Source organism: Lissotriton helveticus, chromosome 9, assembly GCF_964261635.1.
Source record: "Lissotriton helveticus chromosome 9, aLisHel1.1, whole genome shotgun sequence".
NCBI classification, from domain to species: domain Eukaryota; kingdom Metazoa; phylum Chordata; class Amphibia; order Caudata; family Salamandridae; genus Lissotriton; species Lissotriton helveticus.
The window spans coordinates 1093812050-1093829522 of record NC_136070.1 but is presented as its reverse complement, the minus strand read 5'-3'; the positions used below and the strand labels follow the sequence as shown (position 1 = coordinate 1093829522).

Below are 17473 nucleotides of genomic sequence, written 5' to 3'. Positions count from 1 at the left end.
AGCAAAGAACCTAGAAGTACTGTATGTAAATACATTTGCTTGTTTTATATTGATTAGTAATAACTTGCAACAGGTATTATATACTTTTACAAATTCTCTTAGAAGCTATCAATGTTTTAAACTGAATTAGATTTTTATCTGTGAATCTGAATTTTATGGGACATGAAAAATCTCCGAGTTTAAATTTTAGCCAAAAACTCTCTTATAAATTCTGTCTTGAGTGATCTACAAAAGCTCCATTGGTCCTCAGTATCGCAAAGTGTTGAGGGGAGCTCATTCGAGCGCCTGGTGTTCTGGCAGGACAAGGTCGCCCTCCTGAACAAACCCTCAAGCTTCTTAAAACAAAGCCTTGAGTCCTTGCTTGATAACAAAGAGCTGGTATCTTCTAAATGAGGCCCTCAGATACTGAAGTCCGCTGCTCTGCCTGGCCCGTGAGCGATACAGTGTGCCTGAGTCTCGATCCAGCAACTTACCGACAAATAGTTCTGTTTCACCAGAGTCAGTATGAAGTGGTCTCTCTTACACTATTTGAAAAGATCTGATTGATGAATCTCCTAGATCTAATTCATCCAAAATCTGTGCACCTTAAATGAAGGCAAGACAAAGTACACAGTGTGTAAATAATACAACTTTGAGAAGCTCATTGATGTGATTATGGCCACCCTCTGAAAGAATTGTAGAAGTACAAGAAAGTGCTGGAGATTGTAGCTTAGACCTTAGAGATCTACGATGTCATTGCTAGCGTTTGGCCAAAATCAATGGCTGCTTTACAACTGTGGGGTTATCACTGCCCTAATATCTTCAGCCAGGCCTGAAAAGAGGGGATCTGAGACAGGGTGGCCACCTCTAAATGCAACACTTCAGTGTCGGGCCCTTTCTACTCCAGTGTGCTCTCCCTCATACAGCGTAAGGTCTCCTGTAAGAAGTTGAGAATTTACTCCACCCATCCAATCCCAGTTCCAAGACACACCAATGATCAGCGCACATCTGCTTTTTAGGAATGCTGCCTTGACCACCCCTACATGTAGTAGTAGGCATCCACTATGACAGGCCTGGGGAGAGAGCAGAAACCTGTGGAATTCAACAGTTGATCTAGACTTGGAAGAGAGCATTACTTATTTTGGTCGGGATGTGCACAAATGAAGGGCATGGCATCATTTCCAGCAGCATGCCATTCAAATCACTTTGAGTCCATCTGGTAATCTTACAAAAGTGACCTATCCTTACCCAAAATGTGTGCCTTACATTTGGAGTTCAGGATACTGCTTTCATTTCTAAAAATAAAATATTTTGCAGGGCAATAGATGCTGCAGGTGTCTCGCTAGGTTCTGCTTTATGTAGCGGCTTCCACATTACTGCCTTGCGGTGATCATATGCTACTGTTTTGATGCCACTACATCTCTAGGAAAACATAGTTCTGATCTACAAGATCACCAAAAGAGCAACAGAAAATCTGGTATTCCTGCTGAACTTCAAAAGTGAAGGTATTGTCATGTTGATGGCCTATAAAGTGCGGTGAATGATTAATATGTAAACACAAAATATGACAGTTGAGTAAAAAGTTACTTTATGGCAATTATTTAAATTCTTTAAATACATAAATGTAGTGCTTATTGCAACTGTTGTGGTCATATGGAACATATTGCAAAAACATTACATACATTACCCTGTGCCTCAACCTAAATTTCTCATCCAGAACCAACGCCCACTGGCGAATAAATTGTTGTATCCTTGTTTAGCTGAATGAAGCCAGCAGATAAAACTATGCACTGGAATGTACTCCTATTGCAAAGATCTCTGTGTCACCTCATCAATTCAATCCTAGTAGGACTGATTCACCCTTTTATCCTACGGATTGCCGCTTAATCAGGTATCATCTGGATGCAAGAAGATAACTCTTTTTGTGGCGTTCTTTACATAACATAACGTGTATTTGTAAAGCGCACTCTCACCCATAGGTCTCTTGGCGCTGAATAACAGATGGTTATTGTCACCCAACTCAATGGTACTCATTTTAATCGACCTCAGATGGATGAAAGGCTGAGTGGACCCGCCGGGATTTGAACATAAAAAGTCAAGACTGATTAAGGCTATACTGAAATCAACCTGTGCTAGAAATCAACCTGTGCCATGTCTGTTTCGTAGATGGGTATCATGCTGCTCCAATGCTGGCAGGTCTCAGTACTGGAGTCCTTGACACGGTATTTAAAATATGTTTACATTACCGGATGATGAGGGCTTCCGGATGAAATTCGTGCACTGGACGTCTGACATTCCAAGCCTGAAAGAGTCAGTGCGTCACATCCTGCCTGAGCATGGCTCGGACACCGATGAATGGACCACGCACAGCTGCTTCCTGGTGACGATGCGCCCAATTATAGGGCGCAGCTTGTATTGTGTGTTGTAGAGGATGCAGAGCACTAGAAAATACATCCAGTGCGTGCAATAAATATTATTAACAGGTCTCTCGAGCCGGTTGTGTCCATGCATGCACGCTTTAGAATGAATTTGGGAGCTTATTTCAAAGAATGTGTTTTTGCTGATTTTATCAGGACCTGAGAGTGGGAATGATGTTATTGTTTCAGAAAGAGATATGACTTGGTGAGACAGTGTTTTCTGCTAAATCCCATTCTTAGTTCAATCCTGTGCTTTGAGATTACTCAGAGAGTTCCTCATCATTATCCGGAGAAGAGACAATTGGACCGTGAGAGAGAGCGCACACACACAAAATAAATACATGGAAAAAAATTACATTCCTAAAACATGGAAACCATTTCTCAGAAAAACATCTAACATGGAATATCTGCTGGGTAGTAATTTATATGCTAAGCAATAATCAGAAACAGGTGAGTACTTCAGCAGAAATCCATCTTGACCTCACGCTGGAACACGTTTCTAAAACAAAAACAGTGCTGTCAAAAAAAAGAAAAAATATAATCTATATTGTACCTAAACGACAGAACTTCAATACATTTCAGTGCACAAAATCCAACCCTGCCAGACTCTGGATTTTTCAATTATGCGGACACATAGGGCTTCTGCTGGACCTGGGCCACTCTGCAGGGTCACGCCTAAATGTTTTGCCTTTTTGCTTATTTCGTTTTTGATGACCAGTGCTAAAGTGTTTGTGCTCACTCCACTAATCATGGTTTGATTGGGTTACACCTTATTGGCATATTTAATTTACTTGCAAGTCCCTTGCAGAGTGGTATACCATATTTCCACGGCCTAAAAATTAAATGCTAATAATGGGTCTGCAGCACTTGTTGTGCCACCCACTTAAGTAGCACTTTAAAACATGCCCCAGGCCTGTCATTGCAGCCTGAATGCAGAATGATACTGCCAAGACGACTTGGCATTTAAATCCACTTGCCAAGCCTTAAACTCCTCCCCTTTTATTACAGACATGTCCCCCCTAAGGTAGGCCCTAGTTAGCCAATAGGGCAGGGTGCCTGGGAATCAAAAGGTTGGAAATGTACTGTTAGGTTTTACATGTCCTAGTAGTGAAAAACTCCTAAATTCGTTGTTCTCTATTGCGAGGCCAACACCTCCCATAGTATAACATTGGAGATGCCTTATTACATTTAATCAGTAGTAATTTTCAATTGGGAGCAGGTAGCTGTATCATGTTTGGTGTCTTTGGAATTGTAATTAAAAACCATACTTAATTGTAAAGCCGGGTTATTTATTACAATTCTGAAAATGCCACTTTTAGAAAGTGGCATAGCAAGTGTAAGGATAGCAAGTGCACTCCTTCCCTTAATTCATCATTAGATTTTACTTAGATTGCAGAATGAATGCTTGCAAATACAGCGCTGTGGTTCGTCCCTCCACAGTATGCCAATGACCCTACCAAAAGATAAGACGTTTGCCACCTAGCTGCTGCACTGCGAAAATGAGGACAAACTCTCCTCTTAAAGTGAACCATATTTTTCAAAGTACACCAAATTAATCCATAGTATGTCAAACAATTTTCCGATATCAAGTAGTAATTTTCAATCGAGAGCAGGTAGCTGTATCATGTTTGGTGTCTTTGGAATTGTAATTAAAAACCATACTTAATTGTAAAGCCGGGGTATTTATTACAATTCTGAAAATGCCACTTTTAGAAAGTGGCATTGCAAGTGTAAGGATAGCGAGTGCACTCCTTCCCTTAATTCATCAATAGATTTTACTTAGATTGCAGAATGAATGCTTGCAAATACAGCGCTGTGGTTCGTCCCTCCACAGTATGCCAATGACCCTACCAAAAGGTAAGACGTTTGCGCACCTAGCTGCTGCACTGCGAAAATGAGGACACACTCTCCTCTTAAAGTAAACCATATTTTTCAAAGTACACCAAATTAATCCATAGTATGTCAAACAATTTTCCGATATCAAGTAATCCATGTGTTCAATGTTTGTAAAATCACTCCGGAGATAGCTAGGTGTGCAAGCGTTGTAACTTTTGTATCCATACAGTGCTCCATCTCGTTCAGCCATATTTTCTGACTAGATTTATGTGGTTGGCGCTTTGATCTTTTAGGTGCTAGTCTTCACTAAAAACTCGAGAACTTCATAACTCCGGTTTCCCTAATTCAATATTGGTGTTTTTGGTGTCAAATAATTTTTTTAAATCTACTCTATACTCTATACATTGGTGTGGGATTTTTCATGTGTTGTGTTTTCACAGTATTACTGTTTGTATGTGGCATAAATACTTTACACATTGCCTCTAACTTTAGCTTGTCTGCTTTTTGTGCCAAGCTACCAAGCGTTGAGGCACAGTTTATTTTAGTGACTTGTGTGGTTCACCCTGCAAGGGATTGTGGCTGTTGCTTGACCAGGGCTCAAACCCCACTCAACCAACAACCCAACTTCTAAAACCTTCATACCATGACCTGCTGTAGTATTTTTCTATAATGCTGTCCTCAAGGAAAGCAAGGATTAGGGCTCAGGTACAGACGGGAAAACTCATGGCTGGTAAGTAATATCTGGATAGGCAATACAACTTTAAGGAGCATAGTTTTAACTAGCAATACAGGCTCACAAGTTAGGGGACTGCTATGCCCTCTCTTATTTTAATTAGTCTCATCCTTCGGCAGTGATAGGGTTGTACTCCTCCTTTGGATAATTAATATAATATAGGAGCAATCCAGTGTAGAGTTCTATTTGCCCAGTCCTACATCTTGTACCAGTCACCAACAAGAGGTTTTTCAGAATGTCTCTTTGTTTGATGATGTCTGCTTGGGTTTTAAGACCCATTGTGACATAATTCCCTAAATGGCCCCCTTAAGAGTTAAGGATTCTCCGAGGCTCGTTTTTACTGTTGAATATTAATAGTTGGTGAAGTCTTCCAACCTCAAGCTTGCACTGAGTCATGGTTCCTAAACGGATAATGAGTATGTTGTGATGAATGATTCTCTTTCAGGTGCATCATAGGTAATCAAATTAGAGGAGGTACGAGTAGCACAAGTTCACCCTGTCCTTTCACAGTAAATGGATGCCAAGTTAACGGTAGGTGGCAGAAATTCAGGCCAAATAATACTGACGAACATATGGCTATTGGTATATTTCAGTAGCGCTCCTATTTCTGGAAATGAATTTATATATATTTGCTTAAACATTGTTCCCCAATTTCACGTCGTTGAGACTGACTGTAGTCAGTAAATGATCCATAGGACATGTATACTTGAGTGACGTTGAAAACATGGATAAATGGTGCTTGTTTGTGTCACCCAGATCGTTAAAGCATGGTCATAAAGCATCTAAAGGGTCAGTGACCCTAAGAACAGAAAATAAATTAAACAAGTCACAATTTCAATCTATAGAAGTTTTAATGCCAAGTTTAAAAAATATATTTTTGGCAACATCCAGTAACAAAGAAAGGAGGAAAAGTTTCAGCTTTTCATGTCAACATGCATTGGAGCTGTTGCTTCTAACAGCATCAGCACTATAAACATTATAAATAGATATTAATGTTAATAATAATAGGTTAGATAAAAATTCAGTTAATCTCTTCTGAAATTATTAGGACATCTTTTCTTTACTTTATTAAGTAACTTACAGAAGAGTAAGTGTGTGTTCATTGATTATATGGGGCACATTTCTATTTACCATAAAAGCGCTTGTGTATAGGGCACTGATGTGAACACGATGCATACACTCGTTAACAGTAGAAGGTGGCCTTACCTGTGGTGCCACTTTCCAAGCCAGATCCATAAGCTGTCACCAGACCGGGATCTCCCGCCTGACCAGGCTCTCCAACACGCACTTTGAAGGGGCTGCCTGGAACATGGCTGCCGTTGAACTTCACATCAATGGTGTGTGTGCCATTTTCACGAGGGATGAAACGCACAGCATAGCGGTCTGTAGAACGATGGAGATCATTTGTTTACTAGGAGTGTTGTGAATTTTTGTGTCTTAAAAGACCAAGTACTAAAGGACTACTCAGTGATACACATGACTAAAAAAAGTAAAATGCTATGAGTGTTATATAAATATTTTTTGTGTTTATTGTCAGTGGTTAATGAATGCATACAATGTATTTAAACACAAACCACTCAAAGTGTGGGCAAATAATGCAACCAGGTGTGCAATGGCACCAGGTGAAATAGGCCCCATCAACAGCATCAATTAGTTGTGAATTATTAGTATGGTGCAGGAAGTTTCAGTGTGCACGAGGCTGCAGACCAATACTCCATTACAAATGATGTGCCGATAGCCTTCTTCCCCATGAGGAAGCGCGAAAATGACAAATGTCTTTAACTTAGAGCTAGATGTTCTTGCTGGTCCTCTTATCGTTTAACTAGGTTTGACCCTATAGAAGACCCATAGACCATCCAAGCAATCTGCTGCCAAAGGCATCTCAATCACCTAATTATACAGCCATTCACCCAACATTTACTTTTTCAACCATAAATCCAAGCACTCACCCAACCAAACATCCACATATGCACCACTCGCCCATTCCATTCCTCCATCATCTCAATCATCCACGCAAGTGTTTACCCATTCTCACATTCACCAATTCATTCTCACAGCGACACAAGCTTGCCGATTAGTACATAGTTAGAGCTATTGTGTTAAGTCGGGCATCCTTGGCATGGTCCCCCTAACTTTTTTCATTCAAACCTCCTGTTTTTGCTGACTTCGTTATTGCTGGTATTAGGACTTTGCACACTGTACCATGCTATAGTGCTTGTGCTCTTTCCCTAAAACATGGTAACATTCGCTCATATCAAATTTGAATATTTAATTACCTTACAAGTACCTAGAAATGTGGACCTGCATGTGTCCAGTGCCTGTAAATTAAATTACACTAGTGCGCCTGCAGCACTGATTGTGCCACCCAAAGTAGCCCCTCAAACATGTCTCAGGCCTGCCACTGCAGAGCATGTGTGTGCAGTTTTAGACTGCCATTTCGACTTGGCAAAGTAAACCTTTTGCCAGGACCAAATCTCCATTTTGAATACATCAAAGTCACCCCTCGGGTAGGCCCTGAATAGGCCAGAGGGCAGGGTACAATGTACTTTTAACTTTTAAATATCCTGGAAGTGAAAAACTTTTAAGTTCATGTTTCACTACTGCAAGGCCTATCTCTCCCTTAGGATAACACTGGAGTTGCCTTGTTATTTTTTAGAAGTGTGATTTCCAAATGAGAAGAATAACAAGTTCATGTTTGGTGTTTCTGGAATCCTATTTTAAAATCCTAATTTGCTGTGAATATGGATATTAAATTATAGTTCTGAAATGCCACTATTAGAAAGTTGGTGTTCTATTGCTTTAGCCATTTGGTTACTGTGGCCTGTCTCTCAGTCATGTGCCTAGGAGTGGGTGACAGTCGGGCTTTGTGTATTCCTCCTAAACAGTCACACACAATGGGAGCTTAGGAGTGACTGGATGGGCCACCACTGGCAGGATGGGAGGGGGAGCTGGACACAGCCCAACTTACACTTGAATAGGGTATGTGCTGCCTCCACACTAAGGGGGGTAACCCACCTGTAGTTAGGCGGGAGCCAGGCCAGAAAAGCAAGCCTCTAGAAGTGCCTCCCTACTTTAAAGGCACAACGGTTTATAAAAGAAGGACCTCAGACACCACCACTTCAGTACACTTATGGACCTATGGATGCTCTGCCAGGAAGGATGGACCTCTGTGCTGCTAAAAGGACTTCCACTCTGTTTAACTGCAGCTCTAAAGGAACAGCAGCCCTGTTGTACTGGCATGCTGCCCTCTTGCCTGGGTAAGAAGAAGTGGACCTGCAACCTAATCTTAAACCCAGGACACCATAGTGGCTCAAAGGACTAGTCTGCTGGCCTCCTGATCTGAGCAGCAGGGACATAAAAAGGCTCCCCAACAGCTCCTGGTCCCATCATCAGCGAGTATTTGACCCCCATGTGGTACCCCTCAGGTCCCGGACCTTTGGTGCCACTCAGTAGGCTCTTAAATCAAGCTGTTGTGCTCTTCAATCAAGCTGTTGTTATGTTATGTTATGTTAAAATGAATTTATATAGCGCACAGCTACTCCGACAGAGTGTCCCGGCGCTTTCCACAAACAGCTCAGTGTGTAGTAACATAACACGAAACAAAATACAGAAAAAAAAAAAGAAAAAGACCCACCAAAAGAGCAACTAGACATTAAAAAGCCACGTCTTCAGGCTCTTCCTAAATTGAAGCAGATTAGGGATACTGCGAAACGCCAGTGGTAGGGAATTCCACAACTGGGGTGCCTTGAAGCCGAAGGAGCGGCCCCCAGTGCGGGCCTTCCGCACGCGAGGAACCACGGCAGTAAAAAGAGATTCGGAACGCAGTGAGCGAGCAGGGCGGTAAAAGATCAGCCTGCGCCGTAGATATCCGGCCCCGGAGCGAAACAATGCCTTGTGCATCAGCGTAAGGGATTTAAACATAATCCGCTTACGGATGGGCAGCCAATGGAGCTTCTGTAGCAACCCCGAAGCTCGCGATCGCCTATGCAGGCCAAAAATCGCGCGGGCAGCAGAATTTTGCGCCACCTGTAGACGCTGGACCAGGTAATCAGGAAGGCCAAGAAAGAGGGCATTGGCATAGTCCAGCCTAGACCCAATAAGCGCCTGCACGGTAATCCGCCTGTGCTCCGCAGAAAGCAATGGAAGAAACTTGCGGAGCATCTTCAAAATACCGAAGCAAGTTCCAACCAGACCAAGTACATGGGCTCTCAGTGACAACTTATTGTCAAGTTTGACCCCGAGATTTTTGGCAACCAAGGATGACTGTGCCGGAGGGCTCATTTCAGCCAGCCACCATTGCCGCCACTCAGGGTCAGTGACACATCCAAAGAATAGAACCTCCGATTTACTGGAGTTGGCCTTCAAGTTGTTATGCTGGAACCAATCGAATACCATGCCCAAACAGCCCCGAATACTCTCTCCATCAAATGGCTGATCTTTGCCACATGTAAAGAGGAGTTGCGTATCATCGGCGTAGGACACGATCTGGGCCCCGTGAGCCTCCACCGCCGCCGCCAGAGGGGACATAAAGATGTTAAACAACGATGGGCTCAACACAGAGCCCTGTGGAACCCCGACTCCCAAAGGCGGCATCTCGGCGGAGCTCCGCGAGACCCAGATCGTCTGGCGGCGGCCTTCCAGAAAAGATGTAAACCATTTGAACACCGTCCCCCTAATGCCGATGTCATGGAGCCTGGCGAGGAGCGCCGCATGAGGGACGGTGTCAAAGGCCGCCGGCAGGTCCAACATGACTAGCATGGCCTTGCCACCAACATCCAAAGTCTCCCTGATGATCTCCGAGACCTCCAACAACGCCGTTTCCGTGCTAAAGTTAGGACGGAATCCGGATTGGGAAGGATGGAGCAAATGGTTAGTTTCTAAAAAGCTCGACAAGACGCCATGAACATGTTTCTCGGTGATCTTGGCCAAAGCCGGAAGAAGTGAAATTGGCCTGTAATTGGCCAAGACCTCGGCATCAAGACCCGGCTTTTTCAAGAGGGGGATGACCATCGCCCTCTTCCAGGTGCAAGGCACCCTCCCCTCCCTCAGGGAGGCGTTGAGGATGGGATTAACCAGAGGATTCACCACCGCCGCCATCTCAGACAAAAATTTGGCAGGGCAGGGGTCAAGTGGCGAGCCTGATTTAAGGCTGGCAAGCAGCACCCGCGACGCCTCGCTCGTGACAGCAGGAAAGTCTGTCAACACTGCGACAGGCGTGGGCGGTAGCTCACATCCCGCCCCGGGGCCGCAACCGCTCTCCTCAACGCTCTCCGAGAAAGAGGCCTGAATCGCCTTGATCTTGTTGGTGAAAAAACTGGCAAGATCACATGCCCACGCCTCCGATGATACTGGCGGGGGTGAATGGGAACTGGGGGTCGTGAACTCCTTCACCACAGTGAAGATCTCCTTACAGGAGTTCGCCGCCGCCTCAATCCTCCTAGCAAGGTATTCTTTCTTGGCCCCAAGAATGTCCCGGTGATAGGCCTTGATAGCCGCCCTATAGGCAAGTTTGGCCTCCCCATTGTACTGAAGGCGCCAGGCCCGCTCAGCAACCTTGCACTGGCTGCGAGCCACCCTCAGCGCCTCTGTGAACCACGGCGCAGATTGCCGTACTACCGTGGACCGAGGGACTACCTGTGGGGCAAGATCGTCCAGCCTTTCAATCAACCACGACTGCAAGGCCTCCGTGTCTCTTTCCAGAACACCCGAGAGCTGGCAAGGGTGTTCCACGAGCGCCTGCTCTAGCATATCAGATGTCACTCTATGCAGCGCTCTCGAGGCTGGTCTAGGTAACACGGGAGCAATGTTGTCTGGCCGCCCATTCTCCGACACAGAAAACTTGATCAGCCTGTGGTCCGTCCAGAGCACAGGCAAAGTTTCTACATCAGTAATCGGAACTGATGAAAACACTTGATCGAGGGTATGCCCTCTCTCATGCGTAGGACCAGACACATATGGGGCGAGACCCAGTGGAGATGTTATGTCCAGCAATTTAATAGTATCCGGGTCGCCTGTCACATCAAGATGGAAGTTGAAGTCGCCAGCCACTACGCAATGCTGAGTGGTCAGCGCCAACTCGGAAATGGCTATCTGCAGATCCTCCAGGAAGGAGCCCATAGGGCCTGGCGCCCTATAGACCAGCAGCACCTTAAGTGCTTGTGCCGGGGACAGTCTGAGCGTGAAGGCAATGGATTCCGAACTCCCAATGGGATTCGGAGGGAGAACCGAACAAGAGACATTCTTCCTTCACCATCGCAAACGAGCCTGTTCGCACTGGAACTGCACCATTTGCAACAACATTAGGCAGCACCACCAACAGGCTCCAAAAAAAAAACTCTGGGCCCCTGCACTTACTTGCTCTTCAAGGTTCTTTTTGTGATGTGCCAATTTTATTGCTAATCCCACCCTCCATTTAAAGGACTTAGACTGGCACTACTAGTACTTTTCCAGTACAAATTAAAAGATCAGCATTTGCTTTTGCTTGCAAGGCACCAGTTCTTCATTTGTAGCTGTTCGCAGGGATTTGCAGAGTAAATTATGCCCCATAAATATTTAAGAGGCCGGATTTCTATGAATCTTTGCTAAGAGCCTCTTAGCTTTGTTCTGGATTAGTACATCTGGCACAGTGCAAAAAAACTGCTAGTCTGCATTTCGGATGCTGTGGAGGTATGCGTTATCAGGCCAATCATACACCAGGACCTTCGGCTCAGCATTAAATTAAATGTCACCAATCAAAGTAGGTAGGTACCCTGAAGTTCTGAATCTGAAATGCATCATGAATCAAACCCCTGAATAGAAGCGAAGGTAGGTTGTCTAAAGTAAGGATCATCATATTTGCAAATACATATGTTCAAACCTGGGATGCACCAATATGGCTTCATATACTCATTTGGTGTCTTCCCGAGGTCTATCAAATGAGAAGCAATTGTAACAAATGGATCATTAAGTCTTAAAAGCATATGAATACACTCACTGTAAGCAGCACCATTGTTCTTATGATAAATACTACAGAGTGATGGCATAGCAGGTAAAGAACCATCTTAAACTCACCTGGTTCCAGTTCAGTCACAAGGCATTCCTCTACAGCTCCTGATGGGCTATGGACTTTAGCATCAATCTTGCCCTTTGCCCCGTTAAGCCTTAGAGCAAATGACACCGGCTGATTCGCCTTCAACCCAGTCTCCTGCGGATGCAACATAAGTCCATCAGTACAGTAACAGCCAGGAGAATATAAGGGAACTTTAGTAGGACATTGCTACATTGCAGTACCTGTTCTAGGGAAAATTCAATGCTAGGCAGCTGACTATAGTGCCATCCACAAATGGGCCCCAGAATGCCCCAAACATCTTAGAAGCATGAAATATGACCTCATTAATATGTGAGAGGGATCTCAGTATACCACTTCACCTTGGAAGTCAAACCTCTTTGAGTGTAGTTTTAGGAAGATACTGTGCAAAATACAATGTTATGTTCTAAGATATCCTGCAATGCACCCACTTTAGCGATTAATGTATCGTTTTATTGTACAGGGTGGACAACACATTCACAATAGGGTTTGAGCATGCTTAACTTGAAGAGCGGTAATAACATATTAGGCATTTTTACATATTAACATGTGAGCAATTGTAGCAGCAAGAGGAAAATGTACTTAAAATACAGCAATGGGCTGACTATTATGTACAATATATGACATGGTACTGTGAAATAATTAAATATAATGCAAGGTACAGAGTGAGAGGAGGCAGGTAAGTAATAGAAAAGTATAAAGGACAGTGTAAAACAACAAGCATTTACAATGCAATGGTCTCGGCATCATTAAAGGTAGAGCTATAGGCATTGCTCATGACATTTCTTTTTTTTTCTTTAAATCATAAATAAATGGCATTGTCATTTACATTGTCAATACACACCACTCTGCACTCAACTGCACTCACCTGCACTGCACTGCACTCACCTGCACTGCACTCACCTGCACTGCACTGCACTCAACTGCACTGCACTCACCTGCACTGCACTCACCTGCACTGCACTGCACTGCACTCACCTGCACTGCACTCACCTGCACTGCACTCACCTGCACTCACCTGCACTGCACTGCACTCACCTGCACTCACCTGCACTGCACTGCAATCACCTGCACTGCACTCACCTGCACTGCACTGCAATCACCTACACTGCACTGCACTCACCTGCACTCACCTACACTGCACTCACCTGCACTGCACTCACCTGCACTCACCTGCACTGCACTGCATTCACATGCACTGCACTGCACTCACCTGCACTGCACTCACCTGCACTGCACTCACCTGCACTGCACTGCACTCACCTGCACTGCACTCACCTGCACTGCACTCACCTGCACTGCACTGCACTCACCTGCACTGCACTCACCTGCACTGCACTCACCTGCACGCCACTGCACTGCACTCACCTGCATGCCACTGCACTGCACTCACCTGCACTGCACTGCACTCACCTGCACTCCACTGCACTGCACTCACCTGCACTGCACTCACCTGCACTCCACTGCACTCACCTGCACTGCACTGCACTCACCTGCACTGCACTGCACTCACCTGCACTGCACTCATCTGCACTCACCTGCACTGCACTCGCCTGCAGTGCACTCACCTGCAGTGCACTGCACTCACCTGCAGTGCACTGCACTCACCTGCACTGCACTCACCTGCACTGCACTGCACTCACCTGCACTGCACTCACCTGCACTGCACTGCACTCACCTGCACTGCACTCACCTGCACTGCACTCACCTGCACTGCACTGCACTCACCTGCACTGCACTGCACTCACCTGCACTCACCTGCACTGCACTCCACTGCACTCACCTACACTGCACTGCACTCACCTGCACTGCACTGACCTGCACTGCAAACCTGCACTGCACTCACCTACACTGCACTGCACTCACCTGCACTCACCTGCACTGCACTCACCTGCACTGCACTCACCTGCACTGCACTCACCTGCACTGCACTGCACTCACCTGCACTGCACTCACCTGCACTGCACTCACCTGCACTGCACTGCACTCACCTGCACTGCACTGCACTCACCTGCACTGCACTGCACTCACCTGCACTGCACTGCACTCACCTGCACTGCACTCACCTGCACTGCACTCACCTGCACTGCACTGCACTGCACTCCACTGCACTCACCTGCACTGCACTCACCTGCACTGCACTCACCTGCACTGCACTGCACTCACCTGCACTGCACTCACCTGCACTGCACTCACCTGCACTGCACTCACCTGCACTGCACTCACCTGCACTGCACTGCACTCACCTGCACTGCACTCACCTGCACTGCACTGCACTCACCTGCACTGCACTCACCTGCACTGCACTCACCTGCACTGCACTCACCTGCACTGCACTGCACTGCACTCCACTGCACTCACCTGCACTGCACTCACCTGCACTGCACTCACCTGCACTGCACTCACCTGCACTGCACTCACCTGCACTGCACTGCACTCACCTGTACTGCACTCACCTGCACTGCACTCACCTGCACTGCACTCACCTGCACTGCACTGCACTCACCTGCACTGCACTGCACATACCTGCACTGCACTCTGCACTCACTACTCTGCACTCACCTGCACTGCACTCACCTGCACTGCCCTGCACTCACCTGCATTGCACTGCACTGCACTCACATGCACTGCACTCACCTGCACTGCACTCACCTGCACTGCACTCACCTGCACTGCACTGCACTCACCTGCACTGCACTCACCTGCACTGCACTCACCTGCACTGCACTGCACTGCACTGCACTCCACTGCACTCACCTGCACTGCACTGCACTCCACTGCACTGCACTCACCTGCACTGCACTCCACTGCACTCACCTGTACTGCATTCACCTGCACTGCACTCACCTGCACTGCACTCACCTGCACTGCACTCACCTGCACTGCACTCACCTGCACTGCACTCACTTGCACTGCACTGCACTGCACTCACCTGCACTGCACTCACCTGCACTGCACTGCACTCACCTGCACTGCACTCACCTGCACTGCACTCACCTGCACTGCACTGCACTGCACTCCACTGCACTCACCTGCACTGCACTCACCTGCACTGCACTGCACTCACCTGCACTGCACTCACCTGCACTGCACTGCACATACCTGCACTGCACATACCTGCACTGCACTCTGCACTCACTACTCTGCACTCTGCACTCACTACTCTGCACTCACTACTCTGCACTCACTACTCTGCACTCTGCACTCACTACTCTGCACTCACTACTCACTACTCACTACTCACTACTCTACACTCTGCACTCACTACTCTGCACTCACTACTCTGCACTCACTACTCTGCACTCACTACTCACTAATCTGCACTCACTACTCACTAATCTGCACTCACTACTCACTACTCTGCACTCACTACTCACTACTCTGCACTCACTACTCTGCACTCACTACTCTGCACTCACTACTCTGCACTCACTACTCTGCACTCACTACTCACTACTCTGCACTCACTACTCTGCACTCACTACTCTGCACTCACTACTCTGCACTCACTACTCTGCACTCACTACTCTGCACTCACTACTCTGCACTCACTACTCTGCACTCACTACTCTGCACTCACTACTCTGCACTCACTACTCTGCACTCACTACTCTGCGCACTCACTCCTCTGCACTCACTACTCTGCACACTCACTCTGCACACTCACTCTGCACTCACTACTCTGCACTCACTACTCACTACTCTGCACTCACTACTCTGCACTCACTCCTCTGCGCACTCACTCCTCTGCGCACTCACTCCTCTGCGCACTCACTCCTCTGCGCACTCACTCCTCTGCGCACTCACTACTCTGCGCACTCACTACTCTGCGCACTCACTACTTCTGTGCGCACTCACTACTCTGCGCACTCACTACTCTGCGCACTCACTACTCTGCGCACTCACTACTCTGCGCACTCACTACTCTGCACTCACTACTCTGCACTCACTACTCTGCACTCACTACTCTGCACTCACTTCTCTGCACACTCACTCTGCACACTCACTCTGCACACTCACTCTGCACACTCACTCTGCACACTCACTCTGCACACTCACTCTGCACACTCACTCTGCACACTCACTCTGCACACTCACTCTGCACTCACTACTCTGCACTCACTACTCTGCACTCACTACTCTGCACTCACTACTCTGCACTCACTACTCTGCACTCACTACTCTGCACTCACTACTCTGCACACTCACTCTGCACTGTGCACTGCCGCTGATATCATGGAATCTTCCACCACACTTTCTAAAACTCTATAGTCCGAAGCATAATAGGCACAGAACCAAAAGAAGGGTAGACATTGCTTAAAATAATCTTATTGTATTTATGAGAAGCAAAAGCGAGACTGTGAAATGTGCTGAATATCAGTTTGTTACGAATCAACAGAGTGGAGTTAGAGAACCAAGAAATAGTAATTTAGAATCCGGGTTAGAAGGAGTAGTAATCACAAGCTGAGGATCAACGGGCGCGAAACAGCGTGGTGGGCGCGCAGGAGACGCAGCGTGAGCGTGCACATCAGCTGAAGATCGCCGGAGAAGACACAGAGCCTGCCTTCTGCCGTGACTGACCCGATGTGGAGGGAAAGAGCCCGGTGAGTGGGGGGGGGGCGGCAGAGAGAGAGAGAGAGAGTGTGTGTGTGTGTGTGTGTGTGTGTGTGTGTGTGTGTGTGCATGCATGCATGCCTGCGTGCGTGTGTCTGTCTGTGTGTGTGTCTGGTGCGTGCCTGCCTGCCTGCCTGCCTGCCTGCCTGCCTTTGTGCGCGTCCACAGACCCTGGTCGGCTCGTCCACCTCTCTGTAGTCCCTTGCTAGCTTACTAGGCGACAATAGTTCTCGTTGCCGAGACCTAAAAAGGAGGGATTAGAAATAAGGTAATAAATTGGCCCGGCCCTAGATATCACAAAGTACATTAGTATAACTTGCTAAGTAGATGTTCTTTGAAGTTCCTTTTATAATTGAATAGGGATGATGCTCATTTGTTTTGGGAGGAAAGGACATTTTCAATGTTAGCTGAAATGCACCCATTTGTACAGTTAGTTGCATAAGGTGATGTAACTATCAATGGCAAAGCTATGTGTCTGTTTTCTCCTTTGGCGAAGTGTTTGGTGATAAGCAACTGCGTGTTACCATAGTTGCCCTAGAAATAAAATAATACATAAAAGGTAATTTTGACAAATGGTAGTTATTTTGGCTGGATTTTAATAGAAAACGTGTGTGCAATGCATCTTTAATGTGTGATAAAATAAAAATCCAGTTAACATGCTATCATGACATCAATGAAAAACAAATGGACGTGTAAGTGGTGATTAGTGAATATCACTGTGTATGACAGGCTAAGGCATCCTCACAGAAAATACTTCAATAAAAAAAGCCATAATTCACTAATTACAAAGTTGCTGTGCCAGGAAAGTATATTCATTAAAGAACACAT

General features: G+C 46.3%; 1 protein-coding gene across 3 annotated transcripts in view; it reads right to left on the bottom strand.

Annotated features, from left to right (window-relative positions):
• Positions 1-17473, bottom strand: part of FLNB (filamin B) — a 530593-nt gene that overhangs the window by 20623 nt on the left and 492497 nt on the right. For all 3 annotated transcript variants that reach the window (XM_078661490.1, XM_078661488.1, XM_078661489.1), the window contains 2 exons: positions 12016-12148; positions 6172-6348 (listed from right to left, as the gene is read on the bottom strand). In XM_078661490.1, the coding sequence (XP_078517616.1) occupies positions 6172-6348; positions 12016-12148 (310 nt within the window). The remainder of the gene's footprint in view (positions 1-6171; positions 6349-12015; positions 12149-17473) is intronic.